This window comes from Pantherophis guttatus, chromosome 1 (genome assembly GCF_059756535.1).
Source record: "Pantherophis guttatus breed Tessera chromosome 1, ASM5975653v1, whole genome shotgun sequence".
Classification (NCBI taxonomy): Eukaryota; Metazoa; Chordata; class Lepidosauria; order Squamata; family Colubridae; genus Pantherophis; species Pantherophis guttatus.
The window spans coordinates 117,750,406-117,769,078 of NC_142063.1; the positions used below are offsets into that span (position 1 = coordinate 117,750,406).

The 18,673-nt window shown below is 43.1% G+C and overlaps 1 protein-coding gene across 3 annotated transcripts; it reads right to left on the minus strand.

Annotated features, from left to right (window-relative positions):
* Positions 1-410: 410 nt before the first annotated feature.
* TMEM198 (transmembrane protein 198) lies at positions 411-17,354 on the minus strand. 3 transcript variants are annotated; one of them, XM_034433796.2, is made up of 5 exons: positions 17,110-17,354; positions 9,468-9,718; positions 7,355-7,930; positions 2,948-3,135; positions 411-1,954 (listed from the first exon to the last, which is right to left on the minus strand). In XM_034433796.2, the coding sequence occupies exons 2-5, from the start codon at positions 9,628-9,630 to the stop codon at positions 1,808-1,810; spliced, it is 1,074 nt and encodes a 357-aa protein (XP_034289687.1). In that variant the 5' UTR covers positions 9,631-9,718; positions 17,110-17,354; the 3' UTR covers positions 411-1,807. The 3 variants fall into 3 exon arrangements, with proteins under 3 accessions (XP_034289687.1, XP_034289688.1, XP_034289691.1); XM_034433797.3 differs by lacking the exon at positions 17,110-17,354 and adding an exon at positions 16,780-17,098; XM_034433800.3 differs by lacking the exon at positions 17,110-17,354 and adding an exon at positions 11,028-11,187.
* Positions 17,355-18,673: the final 1,319 nt, after the last annotated feature.

Genomic DNA, 18,673 nt, shown 5'->3' on the forward strand with positions numbered 1-18,673 from the left:
TCATCAGAAGGGTTAGGGTATGTCTAGATATGTGCAGAATATATATGTGTGCAGTATACTTTTATGTGTATCATCTCTATTTCTAAACCCCATTCCTTAAAGATGATCTGAAATCAAAAAGAGAAAGATATTCCTTTGGAGGAAAAACACAAATGGATAATTTAAAGCAATTGTCTGGAGTGTGTCATGCCTTTACCAATAAAGTAGGAAAACTTCAAAGGAAAACTTCAGAACTTCAGGATTGCTCTTTAGATATATCTGCTACAAATGTTGTTTTAAGACGTGGGTTGACCTCATTCTCCTTCCAAATTAAGCCTTAACTTGTCTCCAGTCCTATCTGCATAGATAAGTAACATGGCTTGGTTTGAGTTTGATGCTTGTAGCACATTCATTGAGGGAAGCACTACTCCTAAAAGGCTTTTTTTTTTTACTTGCGCAGCCACAGCCCGGCAGCGTTTGGCACATATACAAAAAAGAGAAAGACAAAACAAACAAGAGTGCAAAGTTTCTGGGGTGACAACAGTGATGATCGGTGACAGACACATGCAGTTTCTCAATGGAGAGAAGCCTTGCTGGATCCTTATCTGCCTCCCCTTTAAAAAAATGGCTGATGAATCCTCCCCATCCCCTTCCAGTTTCCTTAAAAGTTGGAGATATTGAGCAAGCCCTAGCCCCAGAGACAACAGTGGAAGTTCAAACTGAAAATGTGGTACCTGCTAAAGTTTGTCCGACAGTGCAGGGGAAACACTTCTGTCTCTGTTCTCCCCCGGTTTTGTGAGATTAGATAGGAAAACATGGTTTGGGCCTAAGGTCCTATTCCCTTTTCCTTATCCAACTTCTGGATCTGGCAAAACTCTCCAGCCCAACTCTTGGTCAATAATAAATTAATACAAATAACTCTCACAAGACTATGTACATGGGTTCCCCCTCTCCAGCTCCATTACTACCTCACATTCTTGCCAGCATCAGAAGTGAAGGGGGGTGGGGGTATCCAGAAAGGTTTGTTGCCTGGATACCAGTCGCATTTCCATATCTTCTCCAGTGCCACCACATGCACACAGACTCACACTCACGCTTGCATACTTCAACAGTGACAAAGCCCAGCCCAGGTTGCCAATCCCCACCCTCCTCCCCTTCCTTCCTTGAGTCACGCATTTAAACAGAATGCCAGGCACTGGTATGGGCAAGGGGCCCAGGGCCCGAGGGCCCCATTTCCCTGAGCTGGCTAGTTCCCACCAGACTGGAGTGAACTGAGTCATAAGCTTCCACTAACAGTACACCATGGCACCTGTGCCCTGAAACAGTCCTTCAGGTCAGTGCATGCAAAGACAGTCTGTAGGGCAAGGAAGTTGTGGCAAGGGAGCACACAACCATCCAATAGTCCTTCCTTTTGAGGCCCGCTCCAGAAGTGATGGATAGGAAAATGTTGTCATTGCTTATTGGGGTTGTTCCAGATGAGTAATTCTTTCTATAGCTGCCTCCCCCACCCACCCACCCCCGCAAGTCCTGCATTTCACATTTCGGACCAGGCGTGGATTACAGCCAGATCACGCTTCAGCCCTTTGCCTTGAGCACCTGCTCAAACTCCTTCCTCACCCCTTGTTGCATGATGGCTTAGAAACACTAGGAAGAATTCCACTTATGTTTAGCGGTTTGAGAGGTGTTGAAATATGTCTGCGCATAGGCTGCAAATACCAGTGAAGAATGTTCTCAGATCCTGGTGGTAACCAAGATGCTAGTTCTAGCCACATGGCTTGGCCCAGGTGACCACAGGAGATAGCACTTGTATTCTGGAGGAAGTGCTGGTCTATACTCTCATGGCAGGACCCGAGCCAGTGGTCAGGGGCACAGTGGAGCCACAGTCATAGTCTATGTCAATGGCGGCATGAGCGTTGGCCAGGAGGCTGTTGAGAGAGGAACCTGTCTGCCGTTCTCGGAAGCTCTGTATGTAGCTCTGGGAAAAGAAAAATTAAGAAATATTTTTAAATGATTAAAAAATAAAATTTTATACCCCTATTTCTCGCTGAAATTTTACTATATGGAAGAACTGGCTTTGCTGTCTTGCTCCAAAGTGCTTTGGGTAAGTCCAGCTTCACCTCCTGATCTGCTTGGGAGAAGGCATGCACAATCTCTGAGCTATCACTAATTATTACAGTACTGCTATTGCCTATAACTGCTAGAGGTTTCACTCATTTTACCACTTTAAACAATTTTGCAATTTGCTGTATTTAGGTACTGTACCCCAGTAACAGAAGGGACGTAGTGGCTTGTCATAAGAGAATAACATTTTTTTCCCCAGTTAGCAGAGATTACAAAAGTGTCAGCTAACATTGGCTGGCATAATTATGTCTATCATCATTAGATGGAAAACTCGCTACATGTTCTTTAATTTGGGGGAGGGAGGGATTCCTTAGAACAACAATATTGGTAAAAAGCAGACATTCCTCTTTGGTTAAAAATAAATTTTGAAGAGTTAGAAAGATGCTTTTCCATTCCTGTCTTCCAAATGCAACCACCAAAGCCACAACTGGAATGTATTTTCTCTGAACATCATTTCTTTACATACGCAACTCCTCAATTAGTGTGAAGGTATTAATTCATAGGCAGCCAATGGGTCTGGGATCTTCCCATTTCTGTTTTTTTCCTTACACCTCAAAAGAAATCCCAGTTAATTGCCAGGGTGGGTGGGTGGGCAGGAAAGCAGTAGATGCAGAAACACATCCATGCTGCAAAAAAAGGGTATTGAAAAAGTGAAGAACTAGGACCACACTGTGAAAATACTTCACAAATAGTAAGCAGGATGATGGAAATACAAGAGGCCTGGAAGGAAAAGAATGAGAGACAAGCTCATTTCCTCCAGCAGCTCTTTCCACCCTATTCATGGCAATTTTCAGCTGAGATTCCTCTGGCCCTACCACTGTGTAGGAAGTCCCTGGCATTTACTCACTGGGGAGAGCACATCCCCATCAAATCGACGCACAGGATTAGGCTTGCGGCGGTAGGCCGGCTCAGGTGGGTGGGCCTTATGTTGCAGGTGGGGGTGAGGATGTGGCCGCTTTTTCTTCTTTTCTTTCCGCTCTTCCCGCTGCTTGATCCGCATCAACTGCACACGACGCTGCTGCCGACTGATAATCACTATGGGGGAAGAAGAGCGTGGTGTGAGACCCCACAGGATAAAGGGCTGGCCTGGCCCCCAGTGAGGGAGAGCGGCCATTTTGGAACTTCTTTATTGTAGATTTCTTTTTTAAATGAAAAAAGAGTTGACATCCAACAAAAATTAGGTAAGTTGATGATTGACACAGGTCCCGAGGCATTAGTTGACATGACTGAGGAAAGGGCTTTTGTTCCCATAGGTTGGAGACCAGGTACTTGGCTTGGCGGGTCTCTTTCCAGGATCAGCCACTAACTGAGACAGCCCCACTAGCAAAGGCTCATCCTGGTTAGGTCTTCTACATTCACATCATAATCTCTAACCAATCTTAAACTCTGCTGGGATTATATGGGGAATCTTTAATGAATAAGTACTGTTTGTACGCATTTAAAGTTCAGGGAGAAAAGGTATTAGGGATTTACATGGAGGAAACGGATAGAAAAAGAATTAAGCATATTCCGCTGTCACCAGCATCAGCTGCATTCCCCTAAAGTGGGTTTATAAAAAAAGGATGACAAGTCGCAATTATAGCTACTTGCACGTAATAATGTAGCTTAGTTATAAAAGGCAAATATATGGTCCTGAATAAAGTCTGAATAAAAGTTTTAAAATAGTAATTGATTAATTACTGTAATTAATCAGTTAAGCTTTAATCATATATTAAAGTTTGTTCCAAATTAATTGGTGGGTACTTATGTGAGGAGGACTCATGCATATTTCAGAGAAATGGAAAGTAAAAATGGCATTTCTTCCATTTGATGCTGATAGAAAGCACACATATTACCTTTCAGGATGAAATCAGTGTGACTTTCTTCTAACAATAACAACCCTAGGCCACTGACACTGAGAGCATTCAGTTGACATTCATGTCAATATGCTTTTAAAGTTAGATTCTACATAAATCTTATGGTCACAAATGTATTTTTCAAACTATATTGGTGCAGACATGTTACCATATCAGTGAACATGCCATAGTTCCAGTCTTATTTTGATCTTCAATTTATATTTCTGCCTTTATTTCGATGCTCAAGGTAGCTGGAAACAATTAAATTTAACATTACAAATGAAGGCAAAAATTTAAATTTAACATTGTAAAAGAATACAATCAACGGCATTAAAATCATTTCTCAAATAGCAATAACAATTAAAACTTAGTGAAAGATGCATTTGTATCCACACCCTAAATACTGAGAGACTGAGAGTCATTTAACTTTTTGAGGAACACATTGTTTAGCTCAAGAGCCACACAATAAAAGACCCTTTTATGCATGCCCAACAGTACAGTTCCAAGCACTAGGGTCATCTTCAGAAGAGCCTCAGGAGATCTAAGAAAGTGTGTAGGTTCATATCAGGAAAAGCAGATATTCAAGTCCTAAGTCATTTTAGGACTTCAAAGGGCTACAGTAATATTTTAACTCGTACCCATCAGTAACCGATAGCACACAAACACACACACACACGTGAAGTGCAGATCTTTCCTTACAGGCGTATACAATATGACCCCTGTTCCTTGCACAGGTGAGCAGTACTTGCTGTGCTATGTACCACCTGTTGCTATTTATGGACACTTTCCAATGGCAATCCCAATAAAATGCATTGCATAGCTAAGTTAGGTTGAAACCAAGTCATGAATAATGAAGTCCAACTATCTCCAGAAGGGCTGCAATTGCTGCGCATGTGCCACTGAATGTGATACAATCACATTCAGTGGCACATGAGGGATAAAAATCCACCCAGCTGTAAACCTGCTCTTTCTGGGGAAGTGCAATACTGTCCAGAATAAGCTTTGCCTCAATCCTAAAATCCTCTTTGCAGAACGCCAGAGGTCAATACGATAACCTTAATGTCAAGTAAAAATCCTCAACACCACCTTCTGGGCACATCCCAACAGTAAATATTGGAACTACAAAACAGCACCCAACTCTTTCAGTTGCTCTGCAAGAATGGTGTTGTTTATGGTGTCAAAAGCTAAAAGGTCCAAGAGAACTGGCAGAATCATGTTCCCCCAAATACTTTCTGGCACTGTTCCTGTAACAACATAGTATTTTATTTCACCTTTCGCCTATAGAATCATATGTTCTCACTCCCTCTTAAAGTATTTGTTTCATTTGGACAGCTTTAGCTGGATTCTGATTTTGCTATATAAAATATAATTCACTGGTTAATTTCATTTAATCTACACCAGACAATTCAGTGTTCTCTAGATGATTACAATCTCCATAATGTGATCCCTGATTACTTTTGTTTTTAAAAGAAGGAACAGATCAAGTATTGATAGTAAACCAACACAACAATATTACACTTTTATGGACCAATAGCAGGTTTGGGCAGGCTGTGAATCACATGAGACATCTCCTCTTTGCAATTTACCAGCAGCCTTAAATCATACTATCAGTATTCAGTAGCAGTGTCACATGATTTTTTTAATATAAAAGTAAAGCTGGAAATGAGAGCATGGGTCTAATTTTGGACAATGTTGGCATTTGCAGAATTAAGGATGTGAACGGGAGCAAAATATCGCTGAAAAGCAAAGCACTCTCATACCTGTAATTTTATCTTCTTATTCTTGAGATATGGCTGAAAACAGTTCCAAAATGGTGATCTGCTAACTATCTAAATGAACCAGGAAGGCTTTAGCATTAGGATGGGAACAATTGCTTTCCTGAGGTGTTTCACTATTATTCCCACCCTTTATCAGTCAGGGGTGCATATTGTAACTACATGGTTGAAAATCTGTAAAATACATGTAAAAAAGATGGAGCTCTCATCATATGGTTGCAGCTACTATTTTGACATTTTTTTTGCTGCCCCTTCATAGTTGCCCTGTCATCATAACATCATATGCCCTCCAGAAGATCAGGAAGTTGTCTTGTGCCCTCCTAACCACTCAAACTCCATTCACACCTGACCGAGTGGGAAAGCTTTCCACATTCAGGAACTTGACATGATTTAACTCCCCAGAAAGCAATGGGGGACAGGACAAATCTGTAAAAGACAAAAACTGGAATAAGGAAAAATTGCTATATAATTTCCCAGCAACTTCATTATGCTGTAATGAAGAACACAGCGGCAAAGAGAAAAACTTGATGTATTTGAGAAGAATCACAGGAAGCACAAATGGAGAGAAGGCCCTCCAAACACTAAGTAAAAATACAAGAGAATCCTCTGGTTCTCTTCTATTCTTTTGCAATCTTGGAACAAGCCCTTTGGGTATGAAACGCAATGGGCCACACCTGAAAGAAGCAATGCTTGAGCTCTATCAGTGCCACTTCTTCCTTGCTTTTGACAAAAAAGTATGACAAGCAATTCTTTTTTGCCTTGGGCAAAGGATATCTTTAATAAAAACAGTGCCAGCCGCTGTTATCAGGAAGTCTAGGCCCAACCACCAGCTGCCGTATTAAATCCAGTCCTACTGTTTATAATATACAGGAATCCGACAGAGAGCAGAACCCCACCAGTCAGAAAGCTTTGACCTTTTAGAGAAACTTTGGTATGATGCCAGAATGACCCAAGAATAATTGCCCAAATTAGCTGCTCTAATGTTCACACTTTAAAACTCAAAGAAAGTGGCCTCCATGAATCATACCATCAAAAGTTAGGCAGGGCTACTTGTTTCTATCCTGCTGCTTTTGATAAATAAATAAATAAATTGATAAATAATTTTATTTCTATACCACCCTTCTCCCGAAGGACTCAGGCCGGTGTACAGCCTATTAAAAACACAAAGACAGACATCAGTTAAAATTAATTAAAATTATTACATAATTTCAGCTCAGATTTAAAACCCAAAAAATTTAAAATACCCAATTTAAAAATCATTACATTGATAGCCCGGCTTGGCGGAACAGCAGGGTCTTGAGGGCACAGCAAAATACACGGAGGTCGGAGATCTTACGCATTTCCGGGAGCAGTTCATTCCACTGCCCCCGGAAATGCATAAGATGATGCCAACTGTGATTCTAGCAATGGTTGGAGGAGTAGGATGTGGCCTTAAAACTGGAAGAGTAATCCATTCTAAATGTAGGTCTTACTGTATGAGGAGAACCCAATAAATTGTTGTTGCTAAATAAACCATGGTTAATGAAGTATGATATGCAAGACCAGTCAATACAAGGCCTCATTTAATCTGAACCTCATTTAATCTGAATGCTGATTTGCTTGTTTTCAGCCATTTGGCTCTCCACCCCATGAGACCACACTCACCTTCAGTGTGTGAGTATCCTTCAGCTGTGACTTTCCACTGCACCAAGACACCCAAAAATGCCAGGACAGGCCAAGTACCCAGGATGACCCAGCTGTACCAGCAGATGGGCCGGGCAGGTGCCACCTTGACACGCTCATAAACATACTGCAGCAGCAAAAAGAGCTCAACAAAGTAGTCAGCAGTGGCAGTCATGACAGCACTACCGAAGACAGCAGTCGACAATGTGGTGAAGAGGCGCTGCCATTGTAGGGTCAGGACAGCACACAGCATGCCCACCCCCAGCAATAAGCCAATGGGAATCCAGACAGTAGGTGGGTGGTAGAACTGCTCCATCACTACCAGTGTAGCTACAGCCAGTAGTAGCCCCAGCAGCAGCCCAACCATGAACAGCCCGACACTGCGTACCAGCATGGTGACTAGCCCGCAGAGCACGCCAATGCCCAGGCCAATGCCCACAGAGGCCTCCACGCTTAGCTGAGTGTCCAGCACCCGCTCTTTGTAACACAACATGAAGATGATTACTGAGCCAAACATCAGCCCAGTCAGGAACATCACTGCTTTGAAGCATCGGTATCCTAAGGAAAGAATGAAAGAAGAATGATAAGGGGGATAGGATAGGTTGCCCAATTGTTTGCTCTAGCAAAGCAGAATGATTCTCATTCCATTTGGAGACCTGTGTTTGTGAGCATTTGTGCATGTGTATGACAATTTGCATGCTCTCTTTTTACACATGCATACCTTTTATTATACATTACTAAGGGATATTTGGGGTTTTAAAAAGTGGACTTTATATCCTTTCCTTGAACATTTCAGATCCTCTGTAATGTGTAATTGGAAGCACAGAGCTGTCACTCTGAATGTTTCCTTCTAGGGCTTTTTACATTTATCCAGGGACTCAGTCATAGAGTTTGCTATAGTTAGGAATGTAGCCACAGGAAGATATTGGCCAGAACAGTTCAGAAACCTGAGTTTCATTAGGTAACGGTAAAAGTTCCCCTTGCACATATGTGCTAGTCATTCCCGACTCTAGGGGGCGGTGCTCATCGCCATTTCAAAGCTGAAGAGCCAGCGCTGTCTGAAGAGGTCTCTGTGGTCATGTGGCTGACATGACTAAACGCCAAAGGCGCACGGAACACTGTTTCCTTCCCACCAAAGGTGGTCCCTATTTTTCTACTTGCATTTTTTTTACGTGCTTTTGAATTGCTAGGTTGGCAGAAGCTGGGACACCCCGTTACGCGGCACTAGGCATTCGAACCGCTGAACTGCCGACTTTTCGATCGACAAGCTCAGCGTCTTAACATTAGTACTAAACATACATTGGTTATGTTCATGCAACAGGGCTGAACCAGATGCCCCCATCAGCCTCAGTCAAGAGACTATTTTATATTTCATTTTATTCCATTTACATGGCCACCTGTCTCAAACAAATGACATTCTCATTGGCATCCTTCAGTCTCAAAAGACTATAGTATCGTGCTCTGGAAAGAGGTCCTAAAACAGCATCTAGTGTGACTAAAAACGACACTGGGTGACTAACAATTAAAATGAGCAAAAAAATACAAGAGACACAAAATGAATGCATAATCGACAGCCAAGATAAAAACAATAGCAATTCTCAATACAACCACCTCATCAGCTCTGACCACACTTGTGAACACAGCTGTTTATTTGGGTGTTCAGGTAGCCACAACTCAAAAATGGCTCAATATGTCATGCCCCAGGTTTTTTTTGCTGTTGTTTGTTAAGCTCTACCAGATGTATCAAAGGAGGCTGACCCTTTCTTCCTCACTTCCTGTGTTTCAGGTGTGTATCCCTCCATACTTTATAGCAACAGAGCATATAAAACGTTTCAATGAAAGAGAGACTAGGATTAATTATGAATTAGAGAGCTGACACAACACATTTGCTCCTTCCCCTATGATCAGTTAAGTTTGTCATGCTACACAGTTAATAAAACTTGTGACTGGCTGTAAGTGGGATTGCCCATTAAAATGTCCCAATAAGACAATGAAATAATACATTCGTCTTGAATCCACATGCTTTACCTTTAATTGTCCTCTATAGATCTGGAGTAATCTACAAGCCATCTCCCCCCACCAACAACACACTCACCAAAGAAGCAATAGATGATCCCAAAGAGGCAGCACATGGCACATACAACGGAGGGCACTACTTGATAGTGCCTCTCAATCTCCTGATCACAACTATGTGTCCGGTCTTGGTCTGGTTCATGTGGAAGCAGTGGGAAACGCAGAGACTGTACCGTTGACGTCATGGCTCTTCAAGGCTTCTGTGGCGATGTCAGGCTCCCTTCTCCCTCCCAGTCACTTGTAGAAGATACTGCCTCATGACTTAATTTCCATCTGTTGAGAAAGAATAGGGAAGGAATGGTGGACCTCAGCTTCTTGGAAGTCAATTGATAGTACAACCTACCATCGGCTACAACATCTTCACAGGCTACAACATCTCTGAAGGAAGAACCAGCAACTCCCTACAGACAGGGCTATTCTGCTAGAATTACATAGGAACTTAAGGAACTCCCCCTCAGTCATCAGATCATCACTCCCACATAACTCCTGATTCTCTCTTTGGGCAGGAGATTTTCACAGCTCTGCTAGAAGCTGGGATCTTCCTTATGCAATGCATGCATGTTCTGCCACTGAGCTAAAACAACCCCTTTTGTAATGGCTGCAAGAAGCAACCAAGAATCAGAATTAAATAAATGACACCAAAGTTAGGAACGCCCACCAGCTCCTGGAACTTGAGCCCAGTCCAGCAAATGTTACAGTCAAGCAGAAGCAGCTCTTTAGAATGTTGGCAAGACGTTAAAGGGGCCAAACAGGCCAGATAACTAACTCCAACTCTATTTCTATTCTTGTGGTTATTCAGAAACTGGCAGATACTCCTCCCTTATAAGAACCTTGCAAAGCCTGCTGGAAACTGTTTTATATCATATTCCATGACAGAACAGCTCAGAGCAATTCTGGAAGAAGGGAGAGCTGAATAGGAATGGGACAACAAGTTTCCAAAATCAAGGGGGGGGGAAGTGGCTATAAAGAGAATCACCACCGTATGGTCTCTATAGCAACAAAGCTAAGAACAGATGATACTTTTAACAACATTCCCCCCACACACACTTCCAACCCCCAGTCTCTGGCTTAAAGAACTGAGGGGGGTAAGGGAGTGAGTCATCCAAGTGGGGGGTGTAGCAGTTCAGAAAAAGCATCTGTCAAAGGCCAACTTGCATTAACCCTATCTTGGTGTGCATGGGCTGCTCGAGCCCAAAGCTAAGAACAAGCTAAGTATCTCGGGCAGTCTCTTCTCGTATTTGTGTTTACTGTTTGCCACAAGACAAGAACAATAAAGATAGGTGGCACAAGGGGGCAAGAAAAATAAAAGATAAGTGGTTCGGGTTTAAAATCAGACCATGCAACAGCCCATTTCCTGCCCTGTCTGATGGATTACAGGTTGCAAAGCATGGCTTTGTTAACCGTTTCCTACTCATGAAGAATTTGCTAATCAACTAGAATATAAGCTGAAGCAGCACATAAGCCCTCCCCACTCTAGCCTTCGGCAACTGAAAGGACCAAATCCTGAAACCACAATGCATCTCAACCTGGATGCTTGTTTTTGCAACCCAATTCCAGACAGCCTCCATCCACATCCACCCACCGCCAACATGGACACATAGGAATCCTTCTGCAGCAATGCAATCAGTTGTTAGTATGGAGAGGGAGGAGCATTGAAGGTGGTATATAGCTCACATGCACACAAAGAGGTCAGCAGCCTAGGAAAGCAGAGGCTCCTTCCTATCTTTTTCCTAACCCCCACCTCCATCCGCTGCTTTTATTCATTCCCTCCCTCCCCACAGCCAATAAAAACCAAGACTAAAAGCATACCCTCTTCTGATTGGTGTGCTCTTTGTTGCTAAGGCAGGCAAGGCATTTTCTGATTGGCTGCTCTGAAATGACCAACTGACTGCTTTTTTTTTTCTTTCCCAGGGTTGCGCTTTTTTTGTTTTTGCTTTGTTTCAAAAGCTCATCATCACCTGGCAAGAATTTGCAGATAATGGCTTACGAAATTATGAAATCAACCTTCTCTAATAGAATATTTGCTGGATAAATGGCTAGGAATTCTGGGAGTTGTAGCCCAACATATTGTACCTGATACCTGGAAAGCACCACATTGGGCACAACTGGATGAAACAGTTATCCTTATTCTTCCTAGCTTTCAGGGTGAACAATACATGTATGTCCCTCTGCAGTTTTGGGGAGATTGAAACTCCCAATATCTTAATACACTGGCTAGCATGGGACTTGAAGTCCAGCATCATCTGGTGGGCTATGCAATGCCATTCCTGCTATATATAATTGCTACCTGAGCTACCTGCCCTTATGATCAGCAGCCCAGTGAATCATGTCCAACAATGACCTGATTACAGTGGCAGCATTTATTTTTTTTATTGGGAAGGTAACATCAAAGCTACTGGAAAGAAAAAAATTCTTTGAATATCATATTTTATTTTTATTTAGAGATAGAAATGGGAAACTGTCCGATAGTCAGCTACCTATCACATAATTAAGGATAATGAAGGTGATCTAGGAATTCTGGGTGAAGATCATGTCATGTCTACTTAATTCAAAGATAATACTACTGATTGCCTAATTCTGCTTAATTTAAGGAACGTCTTCCTTGATATGTTATCAACTGAAAGCTTTATCTGTCCACTAACATTTGCTATGGGCACTGCTTATAAAGGAATCTGTCTACAAATAAACCAGGTTTTTCAATTGTGACCCCTACTTAATGGAATATCCTCCCATCAAGACGCAAGACCATCCTCCCATCCTCTCCATCTTCAAAGAAATCTGAAAATTGTAATGTAGATATACAGTGGAAAAACTCCCTTATATTTCTGGAAGCTCTGCTGCGAAAATACATGTGAGAAGTGAATAAAAAATGGAAGGGCAGAAAAAGGTCAGCTGGATTAGATCAACAGTCTATTGAATCCTGCAATCTGTTCTTACAGCGGCCAACCAAATGCCACTAAATCAAAGCAGGACAAGCAGGACATAAAAGCAATAGCTCAGACCTGTGCTTCAACCTTAATATTTCTTATTCATAAATACACTATGTCTGAAAATTGCAAGCTGGCTTGAGAATAGCATAATCAGAAGATCTAGTGCACATACAAAGTTTATGCCAGGATCCCATGTTGAACTTCTTAACAAAAGAAGGGGCTTGTGTCCTGTTCTTATGAATGTTTATATACAGTGGTGGGATTCAAGTAATTTAACAACCGGTTCTCTGCCCTAATGATTTCTTCCAACAACCAGTTCACCAAACTGCTCAGAAAGTTAACAACCGATTCTCCCGAAGTGGTGCGAACTGGCTGAATCCCACCACTGTTTATATACAAAACACATTGGATTCAGCAGGGCCTAATTCCAAAGAAGCATGCACACAATACAGAATGAATAAGTGCATTTGCTACATAAAGGTTCCACGAGGAAGCCTGACTAAAATATGTTGGGTGTTAGATTACACAAAATTTCACAATCTGAGAATTTTCATCATTCAGTTGTTATCTTACTTTTTACATTAACAAGATGTGGGTCCAATAAAAACAAATCACTGCCTCTTGTTGATATAACTGAAATCTACACCAGTTCACTGACATAAATAATCACACTCTTGTTCTACAAATAATCACACTCTTGTTCCATAATCAACATTTGGAATCCTGGCTGCATTGGTCTAACCCAAAATGTGGGGAATTGAGTCCCAAATAAAATGCTGTGCTTTCTAGTCAACTACTAATCTGTTTTTCCTCCCACAGCACAGCTTTTCTAATTCTTCCAATACCCTGGTAGCTAAATTTCCTTTTTCTACAGGGTACTGTTGCCAAGGGAAGAACCTACCTCACAAGCATGTTATGGGGAAAATGGGAAGAGGAAGGAATATTAGGAATATGTTTGCTGTCTTGAATTACCGGTATTTATAAAATATGAGTAGGATATAAATAAATAAATCCATAAATAAATAAAGTAGCTCACAACAAAATGCTGGTTCTAACACTAGCTTTTGTCGGTTTATAATATCTGGGCTGCAAAGCTGCAAAAAAATAATAATAATAAAAAAAATCCAGGCAACCACTAGATGGGAGCAAAGCAGCAAATAAAACTGCATGACTTTGCTGCCATCTAGTTTTTGATGGCAGAAAAGTCATGCAGTTTTATGTGTTGCTTTGCTCCCATCTAGTGGTTGCCTGGATTTTGAAACTGAGGTTGTGATTAGATAGTTTCTAATATGACCACAGACACTTGCTGTAACGAAGAACTCTTGATCCATACCATTTCATATGTATATGTTAAGGAAACAGGATTCTGCTCCTGATTAATAGCCCACATCCCATCCTTTACTGGGAACAAGAAAATTCACACCTTAACACTTGTTAGTATTTAATGTATTTTAATGCTTTACCAAGGCAATGGAGAGGGGTTGCATGACTGACTGGCTAACTTTGCTATGTGTTCCAGGCCAGCCAGTTCGGTTTCTTTCCTGGAATTGATTGAGTCCCGACTAATCCTCCTCCACAGCGATTGAAGGTTCAAGTTCCCACTTTTCCCACAGGCTTCTTCATAAACAATATTCATCCCAGGAAACATTGCAGTTACAAACAGCGGTGATCCTTCCTTCCAATATATATGAAGCCAGAAAGGAAGGAGCAGAAAGGGAGACTGTCTCCATACTAATTTCTGGGAATCTATCTCAGCAAGATTTGAGTAGCTCTGCAAACCAGTCTTTTCAAAATAGGCACGGCAGTCAACATTGCAATCCCAAAGTACATGCTGGGCTGCCATAATGCAATTCAAGTACTTCAGATGAGGTTTTAGGTATGGGACATGGTAGGAATTGGACAAGAGACTGATGCTGTGGAAGTGTCATTTGCACAACCTATAGTCTTGATGGAAGTAGTTTCTTCAAGGCACAAACCTATGGCCCCAAGCTATTTGTGTCTTAAGAAACAGTGCCTGAGCATACCTTGTTATGCTCTGAAAATGTTTCCTGAAATTTGTAAGATCTGTCTATGAGGAAGCAAATCGTCTTCTTTTTCTTCCCTCTGGCATTATTCTGGCAGCTTGCTGAAAAGCTCCTCCTGAAATAATCCTATTAACCTGGGAGCAACCTAGGGTAGTGGTACTATGAGGAGCAGCTGCAGCATGGGGGCCTATGTGCCAGATGCTCTGAAAGCAAGGAGACCCCATAGTTCTGCTATATGCTATAACAAAAAAACACTGCTGTGTTGCTAGAGAGGCAGCAAAGAACATATGTTTGTTTGAAAAGGAAAACAGAAGCTTGAATGTTTTAGCACTAATTTTGTCCCTTGCATTAGACTCAATCCCTCCTTGCATGAAAGGTAAGCAAGCTATAAGTATTTATGGTAGCATATCCGTATAAACCCACACACATTACACAAGGCAGAGAGTATGGCCACAGGCTACAGCAGTCCCTGTCACTTAGAGGCTTTTTTTGTCCCCAAATGATTAGTTCAGGATTACCTCATTAAGCAGTTCTCTGTGGCTAATTTCTCATTATCCTACAGCTAATGAGTCTAGTGGCTGGGGGGTAGCATCAAAGATAGAAGTAACTTTATCAAAGTATAAAATGATTACTTTGGAAGACAGGATCTTTCATAACTGAATCCATATTGCTCTATTCCATGCAAACCTTCCAAATGGCAGGACTCCTTCCACTGCCCTGTTCCACGCATCATCCAGCTTCAAAAGCAACCTGGTAAATCCCATTTCATAGCAAAATAATATACCCCCTTCCATCCCAAACATAAAACTCACAGATATTTTTAGAAAGAATGTTTATAGTTGTTAAATATAACAAACCCGTCTAGTTGAACATTCAGAAGTCATACCTCTGCCAGCCCCTATGCTGACTGCTATGCATCCAAATGAACTACTTGGATTAAAACAGCAGGCACAGTAATGCAAATCTTCTTTCCCTTCTGTGGGAAATAGCATTTCATTGAAACAACAGAGAGCCTGGTGGCAGCTTTAAAAGTAACATTTCTATTATAACACAATCTTGTAGATCAGAGTCCACTGTATCAGATGCATAACGTTTTATCATAATTGGAGATTTATATAAATACACACATATTATAAAATTATAAAGTTGTCATTGGGAACTAAATATGTCTGTCTATCTATCTATCTATCTATCTATCTATCTATCATCTATCTATCTATCTATCTATCTATCTATCTATCTATCTATCTATCTATCTATCTATGGTATCTCTATCAGAAGTAGGCAATGGCAAATTATGGCCATACAGTTACCAAGATCACTGCATCATTTATCAACAGAAGTTGAGCTTCACTTTAACTTTTCTTTTCTTTCAAAAGGAAGGGAAATACAGAAAGCACAAATTACTACCAAGCATTTTCGGGTTTGGTAGTAGAGTAAATGGGGTCAGTTAGTTTTATAAGGCACCCCTTTTGCCATGTCTTCCTAAGAAATCCTGTTTGGCTAATGGTAATGGCCTCGTGTCTCCTGTTTCTTCTCACTCTGCATTCTTCCCTTCCTTCTGTTTATCACCATACCTGGCTGTGGCCATCCATTTATACCCCAGGCTGCTGCTGCTGCTCTATCAGCTTATCAATATAATGCTGTCATTAGCACAAAGCCCAGATCAAGATGCATCCTTGTTTGGGGCTGGCAGACCACATAAGGGAAGCTGGAGGGTTGCTAGGATACTGAGCTGCAAAGACTTCTGGGGGACCCAGCAGACTCCCTTTGTTTGGGATGAGAGGTCCACCGGGAATCATGGGCTTCGGAACCCTATAAAAACCGGAGTAGACCAAGGGTTTTCTTTTGGTGCATTGTTTCTGTGTCCCCCCCCCCACAACAAAGGGCTGTGGGCTTTGTGGCTGTTCTTTTAAAGCTTTGTCCCGGGTAGCCTTTGTTTACCCAGGGCAATGCCAATTCAAAGAGGGAAGAAGAGAGTGGGTGGGCTGGGCTTTTACGACTTGCTCCCTCCACCGCTGGGTGCTATGTCTAAGCAATAATACAAGGCCGGGAGAATAAGGGCTTAGGAGCACACACGGACTCCCCATTAGCTGGCAATGGGGATCAGTTTGGAGGGGGGGATTTGAGCGGGATGATGGTGAGTGAGCCTTGCCCACGATCCGAGAAGGGCCAGTTGTGTGCATGGATGTTCGGGACAATACGGAACAGCAACTCCCCACCGCCCCCTCCCCACCCACCCACCCACCCTCCGCCGTTCTCTCCCTTCTAGCTTGCTTAATCCCGTCGGTGGCTTCCCGCGAACCGACACCGCGTTGACGGGCATGCAAACCAACTTCACCCCCCCCACACACACACCCCGCCTTTCCAAACTTCTTACCTTTGCCCGAAGCTGTCCCGGCGCAGGAGGGAAAGAGATGCACGGCTACCAACCGGCGGTTCTCTTTCCATTCCTGCGTTCACCGGCGCTCCCGGAGAGCTGACGCCGCTTTGTGTTTCCTCCCTCCCTTCCACCGAGCGCAACCCCCCCCCCCCCAGCCTCCCGTGCTCCTCCATCACGGGGAGCGTTCTCCGCCTAGCCCTCGGGGGAGGGGAGCGGCGGGGGACGTTTCCTTTCCCCTCCTACACCGAGGGGTGCTGCTGCAAGAGAGCAGGCCCCAGCAATCTCTTCCCCCGCACCCCCACCCCGCACTACTACTACTTCTCCTACCTGCACGACCCAGGCTCGAACCCGGAGCGCCGGAGCCCGCCTGGCTCGGCCCGGTGCTGAGGGACAGCTCCGCGTGACGTCACGGCGCAGGATGGTTGGGTTTTTTTTTTCCCCTCTTCCCCCCCCCTTTTTTTTTCCCCCTCCCCCTTTCCCCTCCCGCCTGCTTCCCTTCGCGCGCCCTCGCGAGACCCGGCTCGAGCCAGGCGCGCTGGTCGCTGTTTCCCTTTGCCTGCCTTCCTGTGTTTGAGGTCGTCGCCCGCCCCACAAGGCTCATCCTCCCCCCCCCACCTCCCCCCCGCTTATCGCCTGGAGCGCGCGGCGGCGGCGGCGGCGGCGGCGCCGCGGGGGAAGGAAGCGAACATGTCACGCTCGCCCTTCGAGTTCCCCCACAGGATCCCTCCCGTCGCCCCTCTCTGTATGGGAGAGAGAGGGCAGCTCCCTTCTCGCTGCTTTAGTGTCCCGGCTATTTCCGGTTGGAAGTCTCTTTGTTTTAAGGCATTTGCCGGTACCCTGCCTGCTTCCAGAGCTCTAGGTTGGCTGGTCCATGGGGCTGCCTCGTTGTAATTGACTCGCCGGTTGGACCTTCTATTTGCAACCACCCCGTTGTATTTGCAGAGAAGTCCTAGTGCGAAATGGAAACAAAGCGTCGTGTGGCGCCTCGTACCTTATTTCGGGTTAAATCTTGCTCTGCGATCCTTTCCTTCAGATTGCATTAGAAACAGGTCATTCCCTCCTTGTTCCAAACGCAATTGCTGGCATTATCTATTTCTGCTGTGATGGTTCAGTATTGAGCATTCAGTATTAAGCTACTGGCAATTAGGTTAATCCTTCTATAACAATTCCCACTGGAATTGTTGCAGAATCCTTATAGTCTACCAACATATTTGAAATCTTTTATGGATGAATTGCTTATGGATGAATTTATTGTGTATTTATGTATTTTATTTTATTGTTGGCTGTTCACCGCCCTGAGTCCTTCAGGAGTAGGGCGGTATACAAATCAAATAAACTAAACTAACTAAAACTAAACTATCCAAAGTAGAAAGCCCCCTTTCAATCCAGTTTGCCATTGCCTACGAAACTACCATCAAATATTATGACACTAAAAGAAGAAAGATGAATTTATTGTTCAGTCACAAAATTGTGTCCAACTCTTCACAACCCTATGGACCATAGCCTATCCTCCACTGTCTCCTGGAGTTTGCCCAAATTCATGTCCATTGGGTCAATGATACTATTTAACCATCTCATCCTTTGCTGTGCCATTCTTTTGCTTTCAACCTTTCCCAACATCATGGTCTTTTCCCATAAGTCCTCTCTTCTCATTTGGTTGTCAAATTATTTGAGTTTCAAGAAAGATGAATAGTCACCACTTGACGTTTACAGATATATGATGTTATATATGAGACTGGGGGAGTAGCATTTGTATAGATCATTTAAGGATCCTTAAAACAGTTGGACACAAAATTGTAACAAGAGAATGTATTCCTGAACCCTGGAATGGTACAGAACCTGGTACGGTATCTTAACATTTTCCAGCATAGCAATGGCAAAACTGCTATTC